The 12,033-nt window shown below is 57.7% G+C and overlaps 1 protein-coding gene across 3 annotated transcripts; it reads right to left on the bottom strand.

Annotated features, from left to right (window-relative positions):
- Positions 1-1,379: 1,379 nt before the first annotated feature.
- Positions 1,380-11,832, bottom strand: CERCAM (cerebral endothelial cell adhesion molecule). Of its 3 annotated transcripts, none has more exons than XM_082657276.1 (13): positions 11,632-11,832; positions 10,086-10,196; positions 9,793-9,910; positions 9,100-9,234; positions 8,741-8,945; positions 6,155-6,274; positions 5,820-5,896; positions 5,620-5,726; positions 4,625-4,757; positions 3,127-3,254; positions 2,805-3,008; positions 2,160-2,412; positions 1,380-1,849 (listed from the first exon to the last, which is right to left on the bottom strand). In XM_082657276.1, the coding sequence occupies exons 1-12, from the start codon at positions 11,826-11,828 to the stop codon at positions 2,160-2,162; spliced, it is 1,788 nt and encodes a 595-aa protein (XP_082513402.1). In that variant the 5' UTR covers positions 11,829-11,832; the 3' UTR covers positions 1,380-1,849. The 3 variants fall into 3 exon arrangements, with proteins under 3 accessions (XP_082513402.1, XP_082513404.1, XP_082513403.1); XM_082657278.1 differs by lacking the exon at positions 11,632-11,832 and adding an exon at positions 10,283-10,294; XM_082657277.1 differs by lacking the exon at positions 10,086-10,196.
- Between the last annotated feature and the right edge of the window lie 201 nt (positions 11,833-12,033).

The raw sequence follows: 12,033 nt of genomic DNA on the forward strand, positions 1-12,033 counted from the left end.
CATATGCTGCCCCCTTGGCCTAGAATGGTCTTCTTTCCCATATCCCCATAGCTTGTCCCCTCACTTCCTTGAAGTCTTTGTTCATGTGTTAACTTCTCAGCTCATACTTGATATTTCCTCCCTCATTTTGTTCTGTAGGACTTAACAACCTCCAATATTTGCTTCTCTGTTTTTGTCTGTCTCCCTCACTAGAATGTCAGCTCTATGAGGTCAGGGATTTTTGAGGGACAGTTTTATTCACCGCTGTATCCCTAGTATCTAAACATGGCCCATAGAGGGTGCTCAATAAATGTTCATTTTAATGAATGAAAGGGACACCTGGAGCCTGGAAGGGAGAAGTGACTTACTCAAGGTCACAGCCATCCAGAATCAATAGCTTTTGGTCTTGGAATGAACAAAGCACCAATGCCACAGCTCTGGCCTAAAGTCCTTCTCAGAGCCATGCCAAGCTCTGGAACCAAAGCCAGGCCAGCAGGACCTCATCCCTGGTACGGAAGGAGGGAAAGCCCAGCCCCAGGGGGTGCCTGACTGACTCTGCCAGGACCCAGGGGCTTACAAGACCAAGCCAAGGGGCTGCATGGGGGAGGGGCTCCTCTGAAGGAGGAAACCTGGAGATGGCAGGTCCTGCGCTGGTGGAGCCACAGCAGCTACGGGCAAGACAAGGAGTCACCTCCCCATCCCCTCCGGCTGCCTGAGCGCAGGCAGTGGAGACAGTTGCTGGGCCTTCCAGGGGTGGGGAGAGAGGAAGGCCGGCAGTTCCCAAGCAGGAGAGCATTAGAAGGTGAAGCTGCTGCAAGTAACCCAGAGCACAGGGGGCGGATTCCAAATGCCCCAGGCGCCCTTCCCATTGCTGGCCCCAAACCAGCAGAGGGCGCCCTGGCCCACAAGGTCCAGGCTCTGCCACCTTGCGCCCTCTGGCTGCCACACTAGTGGCAGGAGGGGAGCCCTGGATCTCCCCAGCCACTTCCAGGGGAGGGGTTCCAACTGCACAAGTGAAGATCCAAAGGCAAGGAGGCCTCAGCAGCCCTCGGTCTGGCCTGGGCCCACCCTGGCCAGCAAGGTGAGGCCAGTGACGACCACGACAGCCGCAGTGGGTAAGCACTCACTGTGGGCTGGGCTCCAGGCCTGGCTACTTTATACCCACCTGGCCCATGAGATACTTCTCCTCCCACCTCCACTTCACCAATGAGCAGACTGAGGATGTGATGCCAGATCGATCCCCTGACTCCTTCTCTAGGCTGCCCTCCCGTCTCTGTCTCTCCACCTGCTCATCCACAGATCAGGAACGCCTCCCTCCCAGCCCTCAGGACACGCAAAGAGGCTCAACCATGAGTTAAGAAGTATAAAGTGCAATACCAGCCAGCTTTTATTGAGGGCCTACTGTGTGCTGGGTCCTCCTCCCAGCTCCCTGCACTTCCCACTGGCCAGGGAAGAGGGTGGCAGGTGAGACCCATGTGTCAAGCTGGATAGGGAACTGAGGTGGAGGTAGAAGGTGGCAGAGGGGCCCCAGCAGCTGGGTCCTCAGCTGGGGGCAGGGCTCCTGTGTCCGCCCAGCTTGAAACTGAAGGCTGGGGGCCCTCCCTTCTTCCCTCCACCCCAGGCCCGGAATCAGGCTGGCAAAGTAAGAGGGCCTGCGAGCCCTGCCCTTGTGCTACGTGACCTTTGGGGAAGGGGACCCGTCTCTGAGTGGTTTCTCCCAATAGAAGACGAGTCCAGAGGGCAGAGTGGCCATGCCCAAGGTGGCAGCCAGGTCTCTACTGGGTCTATGGTTCCTGGTGGCGGCTCTTGCTCTGCTCCCTGGACAGAAATGGCCTATTCCCTGGTACTTCTCTGGAGTCACCAGCCTGACCTGGTGGGACAAAAGAGGTAAGAGGAGAGAAGTAGAAAGAACTAGAGTTGGACAGTGAGAGACAGAGACAGAAACAGATACAGAGATAGTGAGAGACACAAAGAGATAGAGATGGGCAGAGAGAAAGAGAGCGAGAGAGAGGGAGTTAGAGGTGGACAGAGAAATGCAGACACAGTCAAAGATACAAACAGAGACAGAGAGAGAGAAAGCCCGAGACAGAGAGAGGGAAAGAGAGAAGACAGCTGAGAAGAGGAAAGGGAGACCCAAACACAGAGTCGGTCGTTGAAGGCGAGAGAAAACCGAGGCCCACCTAGAGCTCATCCTGGGGGTGGGGATGGAGGCTGTGCCCACTGCTGCCGGCCAGGTCCAGGCGGGGGTCCCGCAGGGTCTTATAAGAGCCACTCCAGCTGATGAGGCGGCCGCTGTCATCGTCCCAGGGCGAGGACGTCTCTGTGTCGCTGAGCCACTCAGCGTCCCCCGCGTAGTGGGTGGGAGCAGCGAGCAGGGGCCGGGCTGAGAAGGCCCGCAGGTCCCGCGGCCAGAAGTGTGCCTTGTACTGCTCACTGGGAGGCGGGAGGCTGGCTCAGGGGGGCTGGGGTAGGCCCCTCCACCCAGACCCATGTCAGCCCGGAGCCAGGCACCTCACCCCCAGAGCACCTGACTGCCCTCCCCATCTAATCCTGAGGCAGGATTTCTCTTATCCCCATTTTCCAGATGGGGAAACTGAGGCACAGAACAGGAAAATCGCTTGACTGAAAACCACAGGGCATCACAGAATTCACACATAGATTGGTCTGACTCCAAGGCTAAGCTGGGCTATTCCTTGGTGACCAGAAGGAAGTGACTCAGCCCTGCCAGCCTCAGTCTCTCCACCTGCCCAGTGACGGGACTTACTACTTGCTGAGGTGGGCTCTCGAGACAGGCTGACCCTGCCCTGCCCCCATCTGAGGCTCACTTGGGGTGCTGGTCAAACATGATGGGCAGGAACTCATCCACGGGCAGCATTCGGCGCAGGGGCTGGGAGGCTAGCAGCTTGCGGGCGCCAGCCAGGCTCAGGACGTACGCCAGTGTCCAGTACGAGTAGCCAGCTACCACCAGGTGCGGCAGCCCCTCCACGGCTGCCTCCTCCTCAGGGTTCACCTGCTTCCGGCCGAGGTAGCTGCAGGTGACACCAGGGGTCCCAGGAGTCACTGTAGATGTCCCAGGACCCCTCAGGAGGAGGCAGACCCCTGGAGGCCCACCCTTCTCCCTGGCCCCTGGGGTCACAGGCTGCCTACATCAGGTCCCAAGGAAGTTTCTCCGCCTCCACCTCCTTCATCAGCCGCTCCAGCCGCATCTTGAAATTGCTTTCAAAACGCACGTCGTCCTCAAACACCACGACCTGGGCCAGGCCCCGGGCAACCACCTGTGGTACATGGTGGGGGAGGCTCTTTAGACCCCTCCCACCTGGCTGACTCTGACAGACACTCCTGGCCTCAGTTACAGGCCAAATGCTCAGCCCTGGCTGCGTCGCTCAGCTGCTAAAGGCTGGGCGGGGCGGGGGGGGCCTCCCTTCTTCCCTCCACCCCTGGCCCTGAATCAGACCGGCAAAGTAAGGGGGCCTGTGAGCCCTGCCCTTGCGCTACGTGACCTTCGGGGAAGGGGACCCGTCTCTGAGTGGTTTCTCCCGATGGAAGACGGGTCCAGAGGGTAGTCTTGCTCTCCAAGCAGATCACAATGGCAATCAGAACCCTTGCTGCAGTCACTGAGCACTGGGGCCACAGTGCTCATCTCCAGGGACCCTCAGGAGGCATGATGTCCCTGTACTGCGGCAAGGAGATGGAGACACAGGGAGATGAACCCACTCGTCCAAGGACACACAGCCAGGAAGTGGCAGAACTGGGATCTGAACCACATCTGCTGGACTCCAGGGCCTGGCTCCTCACTTCTGCCTCTTGGGCTTTCCTCGAGGAAGCTAGGCTGGGGGGTGGGGGGCTGGGGGGTGGAGGAAGGCCCTAGCCCCACACATCCCTGAGAAAAAATACTTTTTGTAACTGTTGGAAATGTGAAAAGAGCATGAGATCAGCACAGTAAGTGGTGAAACGTACATCATCCTTCAATCTGTTCAGAGGTAGCAGAAAAGCAGAAATATAAGCTCACACGCCCATATTCTGGCTACAGTAGAAAATAAAAACAAGGAGTGAGTCTGTGCTCCACCTCCTGGAGGGGGCGCCCCTTGGAGGGCCAGGCCCGGGTCCTCTCCTGCTGTGTCCAGGCAGTGACCTCTCCCAGGCACTCACACCCCAGCCCAGGGCTGAGGCTGCTTGGCCAAGCCCTAGGCCTTTCTTCTTCCCACACAGAACACACCTAACTCCTTCAGCCCCAGGGCCTGTGCCCGCACTGCCTTCCTCTGCTGAGAAGCCTCCTCTCCCTGCCCCTCAATGGCGAGGCCCACCCTGACCCCACAGGAGGCCAGGAGGCCGGGCCAGTCCGCACTCTCGAACAGCCTGTATATCCCCGCTCCGCGGCAAGCTTAGTTCTTTCTTGATTTCTGCGCCTTGCTCTGGTCCCTTTGCCCCAGGAGGGACCAGCTGCATTCTTCTTGTTCACCTCTGTGTTCTCAGAGCAGAAGCTCTCCTAGCACACAGCAGGTGCTCAGTGGAGACCGCAGGGTGAATAAGGTATAGGGTTGGGCCCTTAGGAGGCTGAAAGCTGCTGGCCGGGTCATTGTTAGTGTGCTCGGTCAACCCCCGGTCACACGAGTGCTGGCACAGAGCAGTGGATGGGGGTCCTCACCTCCTCCCAGATGGAGTAGTGGCTGAGGAAGCAGCCCACCTCGCCCTTGGTCAGTGTGCGGCCCGAGTAGGGGTCCTGGTAGCCGGGAAGCAGGTCCACGCCGAGGCTCCTCATGACACTGCTGTTGAGTGTCCTGAGGCAGATGGTATAAGGGGGTCAGGGGTGCCCGCCAGGGACCTGTCCAGAGGGAACTGGCCTGTGCAAGTTGGGGACAGTCACACTGGAGTCTGGTTGGAAGGAGGCTTCAGTCTTGTTACTGTTTCATGTGGCCTGAAGCCATCAGTGACTGGACCTGGAAAGCCACTGCCACCTCGGGCGGGGGGGATCCTAAGGGGAGGGGGCAGCAGTCTGAGGGGGACACACCCCAGGATGAATGCGGGGAACGCGGCGGATACTTCTTAGGCAGCGGCCCAAGCAAAGGATGGACATCCTGCAGTCCACAGGGCCGGGGCGTATGCAGCAAACAGCAGTGGGCACGTGGGGCCGTGTGACCCCTGGTTGCCGGGGGAACACGACTGGCCTGCTCCCACCCTCGCCCCGCCCATCAGGGACCTAAGTTCAGGATGGAAAAGAGTAACCCTGATAATCGTAATGAAGACATTATTAACCTTTGGGATACTTACTACATTTCAGGCCCTGGCTAAACCTTCACTGAACCCTTATAAGCCCCTAAGAGGAAGGCAGTTACTCGCCGTTTACACAGTAGGGCTGAGAGATGGAGGTCACGCAGCTGGTGACCACGCCCAGAAGCTCCAGACCCTGGGCCTTAACCACTGTACTCTCCTCCCTCAGGTGGGCTGAGGGAGGGCACCCTGTCCTGTTCTGTCTGCCCTGGGACTCTCCGAGACAGAATTACTCAGGCCCTGTTTGAATACCTCCTAGAACGGCAAACTCATTCAGCTCACTGTCTGCTTTTCCCACCCCCATGGAGCTGTGATGGACCACCCGGTCCCCACTGGCTGCCCAGGGTCCTGTCCCCACCCAGGAAGCCTCACCGGCCATCCACGGCATCCACCAAACGCCCAGAGATCTCCATCTCCCAGAGCGAACTCAGCATGCGCTCTCGGCGGTTGGGCCGGCGGGCCAGGCTGATGACAAACACCTGGAAGAGGAGGGGAGGCAGGGGAGTGGGTGCAGGGGGAGGGGAGAGCCCACCCACCTCCTGGCCCCAATCCTGCAGGCCGGGAGGACTTACCTCATCAAACCCCATCTTGCTGGGCCTCTTTGGGGGCCGGGACACATGAGCTGAGGCCCACATGGGGGGCCCATCCACTGCAGAGGAAAGCACCCCCCCATCATGAGTCCCTACTGGCTCTAGTCAGCGGCAGCCCTGGAGTCCTAGCACCCCTCGTTCCTGCCCCCTGGCAGAATACCCAGCAGGAGATCACGGAATCCACCTGCCTCCATTGTACGGATGGGCAGACTGAGGCCCAGGGGGAAAAGGGACTTGCCCAGAGTCAGGGAATGAGTTGGGGAGAGGCTTCAACCCCAGCGGTGGGGAGGGGGGACACACCGGCTCGCAGCCCTCACCCAGCGCTTCCAAGATCAGGTGGATGAAGTTGACTCTCTCATCCTCCAGCCCCTGGTGGGATTTCACAGGCACGTTCATGTACCCATAACGGTGCTCGTTGCACACGTGGGCCGAGACCCCTGCGGAGAGAGGCCGAGTGAGCACTGGAGTGCAGGGTGGGGCTCTCAGAACCCAGATGGGAGGTCCTAGGCCCAGTCCTGCCAGTGACCCACCACGTGAGTCCTGTCTGGGACCCGGCATTCCCACCTGGGCTTGGAGGGAGAAACGGCTTGGCTCAAACAATATCTAAGGGATCTTCCTGCCGAAATGGTTTATTCACGCAATAGACGCGTCTAGAGCACCAGCTGGCTGCTGGTGGTGAGAAAGACAGACAGTCCCTGCCCTCAGGGGATCAAGGTGAGGAAGGAGCAGGCAAACTCACACCTGGCTACAGCCACCTGATGCCACCGGGCGTTGCTCCACCCCCTAAATCTTTCCCACCTCTGCCCAACCCCCCTCGCCAATCCAGCACCATCACCTCTTGCCTGGATCCCTACACTTAACCCTACCCCCTCGCCTGCCCCCACCATGCTGTCCTCCACCTGGCAACCAGAGTGGCCTTTTTTATTCCTTCAATGTTTATCATCTTTATTATAATTATTTATTTAGCTTTTGTCTTCTATAGACTGTGAGTCCTCCAGGGCAGGCACATGGTATCTATTAAAAAGTTAACTCCAAGGCTTCCCTGGTGGCGCAGTGGTTGAGAGTCCGCCTGCCGATGCAGGGGACACGGGTTCGTGCCCCGGTCCGGGAAGATCCCACATGCTGTGGAGCAGCTGTGCCCGTGAGCCATGGCCGCTGAGCCTGCACCTATGGAGCCTGTGCTCCGCAACGGGAGAGGCCACAACAGTGAGAGGCCCGCGTACCGCAAAAAAACAACAACAACAACAACAACAACAGAAAAAAAAAAAAGAGTTAACTCCAGGCCCAGCATTGAGCACAAAGCCTGGCCCAGTGCAGGTGGTGGAAGCATGAATGATGGACACAAAACCCCTGTTCACGAAATTCCTACAAACCGCTGACCAATAAAGAGCGGCTGATACTCAAAGTAGAGGTAGGAATGAAAAAAATAAGGAAATAGGGAATTCCCTGGTGGCCTAGTGGTTAGGATTCTGAGCCTGGGTTCAATCCCTGATTGAGGAACTGAGATCCCACAAGCCGCCCGGTGTAGCCAAAAAAAAAAAAAAAAGGAAATACTTTTGCTTCTTCTCATTTTTTTCTCCATGTATTTGTTTCACCTTCATTCTCTTTCTGCACTTGATTTTTTTTTCTTCCTGCATCTCTGCACTGCAGATGTTGCTAGTACCTCATGCACACACACAGAAAAGATGACACTCAAAAAAAAAAAAAAAAAAAAGATAACACTCTTCTCCCTGGACACTTCTCACACACTGCTTGCCCAAGTGCAACACTTCTTGATTAAATCATCACTTCTAATTCAACTTGACCATGAGCAGAGTTCTCCACCCACCAGACAGCCTTCATGTCCTTGCCACCCATGAGTGCACACCATGAAATACATTCTCTGTAGCCTTCTCAAGATCTTTATTCCAACAGCAGTATCTCTGTCTCACTCTCAACATCGACTCTTCCTCAGAACTGGGTTTATCCCATCCAAACCCAAACACTTTTTTTCCTTTTTGTTTTTTTTTGGCGGCGCTACACAGCTTGCGGGATCTTCGTTCCCTGACCAGGGATCAAACCTGAGTCCTCAGCGGAGAAAGCAGAGTCCTAAGCACTGGACCGCCAGGGAATTCCCCAAACCCAAACACTTTCTAGTAACCTTCATCTTAAAAATAACCACTGACAACAGAATGATATTTTCTAGTGTTCGGATCCAATCACGTGATCCTCTGATGGCTGCCCGACACCCACAGGCTAAAGACCAGATGCTTGCCCATCAGGTCCACACAAGCTGGCCCCTGCCTACCTTTCCTGCCTCAGCCTGCACCATGCCCCCTTTGCTTACTGTGCTCCAGCTGCCTGCCTTCTTGCATCCCCTGCCACCACAGGGCCTTTGCACCTGCTGGTCCCATTGCTTAAAATGCTCTGTCCTGCTCTGTCTACCTTGTTAATGTCTGCCCATACTTTAGATCTCAGCCCCAAAGTTTACATCCTCCAGGAAGCCTTCCCTGACAGGTTAACTCTAGTCTAAGCTCCCAAAACACCTATAATCAAAAAGCTCTTCTTCCGGTCATTGTGACTGGACATTGATTTGTGTGATCCTTTGACTGACTGGACTGGAGGATCCAGGAGGTCAGAGACTGCCTGATTTTACTCACCGCTGTCTCCCCAGTGCCTGGCACCTGGTAGGTGTCCCATAAATATTTGCCTAATGAAGGAATACGTGAAAGTGCCATGGTGGGGACGGCCAGAAGGACATCTAACCTACTGGGGCAGTGGGCCCAAGAAAGGCTATGACCTGGAGGACACACAGGAATTAAAAAGATTAATTGCAGAGTGGGGAAGAGCACGCCAAGCAGAGGGAATAGCATGTGCAAAGGCCTAGAGGCCTGGGAGAAAGGCTCAAGGAGAGCTGTCCTCACCAGCAGCCTGACAGGCGTAGGCGAAGACGATGATGTCGTCGAAGGGCCAGGTATAGTTGGGGTGAGGGGGGTAGAAGCACAGCTGTTCTGTCCCCTCCGCCCGCAGGGATACCAGGAAGGTGGAGTGGACCATGGGGACACGGAAGCAGCCCCGGCGCTGGCGGTTCTTGGTAGGGAAGTAGTCGGCTGTGCGGCGGTAGTAGCCCTGGGGAAGGGGTGGCTCTGGGCTGTGAGAGGGCGCCCCTCCATCCCCAGCACACTGCTCCCCTGCCAGGGCCCACAGACCCTAAGGCCTTCAGTCTCTCCATGTCCCTCCTCTCAGACCTCAAGCCTCCTGAGGCCCCCGAACCCGGCCTTACCTGAGGGGTGATCCCACACCAGAAATTGGAGTAGTAGGTCTGAGAGTCCAGCATCGGGGCCACCACGGGCAGCCCCTGCTCGATCAGAAGCCGCAGTGTCTGGTTGTTGGTCAGAATGTTGTCCGTATCTGCAAACTGTGGGGAGGGGGATGTCACAGGCCCCAGCCTTGTCTGGGCTGCAGTCCCCCAAGGATTCACTGAGTGGGATCCCTCCAGATTTCCAGAAACCCAGAAAGTCTCCCAGGATCCAATGGGGTTCCCTCAGAGAGGTCTAACCTATAAACCAGTAGATCCGTTTCTGGACCAAGAATCTAGTCTGGGGCACTGGCTTGGGGATTGGGTCCAGAGATTATACCCGAATTGCTGATCTAAGAACTTTATCTGAAGTTTTAGGAAGTAAATCCAAAGACCTACTCTGAGCTCTAGTCCAGGGAACTAGGCTCAGTTTATACTCTGGGCTCTAGCCCAGGGATCGAGTCGCAGTATATACCCTGCACTCTGACTCAGGGATCCAGGTTTAGTACCAAGTCTGAGCTCAAGCATAGGGATCCAAGCTCAATATCTGATCTGGGTTCTGACCCAGGTTGCTAGCTGAAGGAGCCAGCCTACAGGTGGTTAAGTCACGCCAAGATTTCTGTCAAGGACAGGTGCCACCACCTGTGGGAAGCCCAACTGTAGGCCAGGCTTTCTTACCAGGATATAGTCAGCCCCCCAGTCCCTGGCAAAGGTCAGGGCTTCCTGTTTCAGCTCCATCAGAAACTGGTGCCTTTCTTTGGTCCAGTGCTTAGGGCCCTCTTCGTCTGGGTAGGACCTGAGGGGGTAAAACGATGAGATGTTCCCATGCGGTAGGTGCATGTGGTGTCCCTCTCTGCAGGGCAGTGGACAGAGCCCTGGTCTGGAGGCTGTGGCTCGGGGCTGTCCCTTTCCTTCTCTGGGCTGCAGCTGTTATCCATCTTCCCCAGAAAACGTTCCCCTCAGGTCACCACCTGGGCTCCCCCTCAGGCCTCCAGACCACAGCAGCATAGTCATCGCCCACAGCAGCCAGCCACTCCTGCAGCATCTCTGTGGTGGTGTCCACGTTGTGGTCTGTGGCACACCTGAGGACACAGGAGGAAGAAGGGTGAGGGGGCACAGCCACTGAAGGACCAAACCCTGAGGCAGCCTTGACCCCCGGAGCACCAACACTTGCAGGGCTGGCCTCTCCTGGGAGCAGAGGAAGCAGGTGTGCTCCAGAGGAAGGCAGGAAGCCAGGTCCCAATCATAGGTCTGTGATCCACTGTGTGACCTCAGGCAGGTTCTGACCCTCTCTGGGCTTCACTTTCTCCCTGTAACTTTAAGCTGTCCTGGCATGCTCAGGGGCTGAGAAGACAGAACTCAAATGCATTTTGAAGGATGAAAAGTACCTCAACTTTGAGGAACATGCCTGCCACATTCTCTGGTTACCTTCCTTCCCTGCTGTGTGACCACAGGTCAGCCCCCTCCCCTCTCTGAGTCAGGACTGGACAGAGGAGCTGCTGCTTCCCTCCACCAGATAGTTGTAATAACGACCAAACCACACTCTGAACGTCCCTGAGAAATGCTGATGGGCCCGAGCTCCGTTGCCACCACGAGTAGCCTCTCTGAAGGGGCTCTCATGACAGAGCGGGGTGCAGGGGGCTTAGCCAAGAGCCCAGGTTTTAGGTGATACTGCCCCTTTAAGTCAATTCCCCAGAAGTGAAGATTAACTACGTGTCAAGTCTTCTATGGGTGGGAACTAACTAACTCCCAAACTGGTAATTGTGGGCAGCCTCCCCAGGCCACCGGCTCCAAACCCAGCCCAACTTTGGTGTGTTGGGGAGGGAGGGTAGTTTGGTCATTTCTCTCAGTTTATCCCCAACCTCAGCTTGGGACTCCTCCCTGCTCTGGCTTCCACAGACTGTGGCCTCTGATTCCAGTGCCCTGCAGGGACGCCTAGGGGGAGAGACTGCAGGAAGGGGGCTTTGCCCTTGGCCGCAGGACCCAGCCCCTCTCCTGAGAGAGGCTGGAACCAGCCCAGGGGAAGAGGGAACGGGTGTGACTCCCCCATAGGGCAGCATGGAGCCCAGGGCTGAGAGCACCCTCACGGGCTCCCCAGGAACCCGGAGGCCTGCTGGTCTGTGCCACATCGGGCCCCAGGGGACGCCAGCTGCTCCTGTCTGCTCCGCTCCAAATCAGCCAACCACAGGTCCCACGGGTTCAGTTTCAGCTCTGAGGGCTAGGGCAAGAGGGACTGGGCCCAACTTACACCCAGAGGAGGTCCCAAGAGGTGGAATAGGGGCTAGAATTAGGGAATGGTGTCCCTCTGTCAACCTAAGGCCTCAGAGGTCAGTCTGCAGGGCCAGGGGGATAAGGGGTCCTGTCCGGGGACACGGGTTGCGGAGGGCCTATCTGAGAGGGAGGGGCCTGTCTGGGTGGTGTCTGGGCAGCGAGCAGATGGGGCCATCTGGAGCCCGGACTGTCGGTGGGGTTGGGGGATAGATGCCCGGTGGATGCCGATGCCCGGGTCTCTCTCACCAGAGGGCCATCCTGGCCCGGGGGTAGTCCAGCCGCTCCAGCGCGCCCAGGTAGTGGGGCAGAGAGTGCTCGGCATTGCGGGCCAGGATGGCAAGGACCACGGCAGGCAGCGGCGGCTCTGCGACGCCCGCAGCCTCGAGCCGCGGCCCCAGCAGGAGCAGCAGCTGGAGCAGCGGGGCAGCGGGGGCAGCACGCATGGCGGGCGCTCTGGCGGCTGCGGCGGCCCCCGGGGCTCCCAGCCCAGCCGAGGGTAGTGGGCGGTGCGGTGCGGCCCAGCCGGGGCGGGGCCTGGGGCCGGGGCGGGGCCGAGGCGGGCCGGGAAGGGGTTGTGGGGGGCGCACCCCCCAAAGAGTGGACTCCCACTCCTAACCCCTATTCGTGGATCCTCAAGTGTCCTCTCCT

The sequence above is a fragment of the Grampus griseus genome (genome assembly GCF_964374135.1).
Source record: "Grampus griseus genome assembly, chromosome: 6".
Classification (NCBI taxonomy): Eukaryota; Metazoa; Chordata; class Mammalia; order Artiodactyla; family Delphinidae; genus Grampus; species Grampus griseus.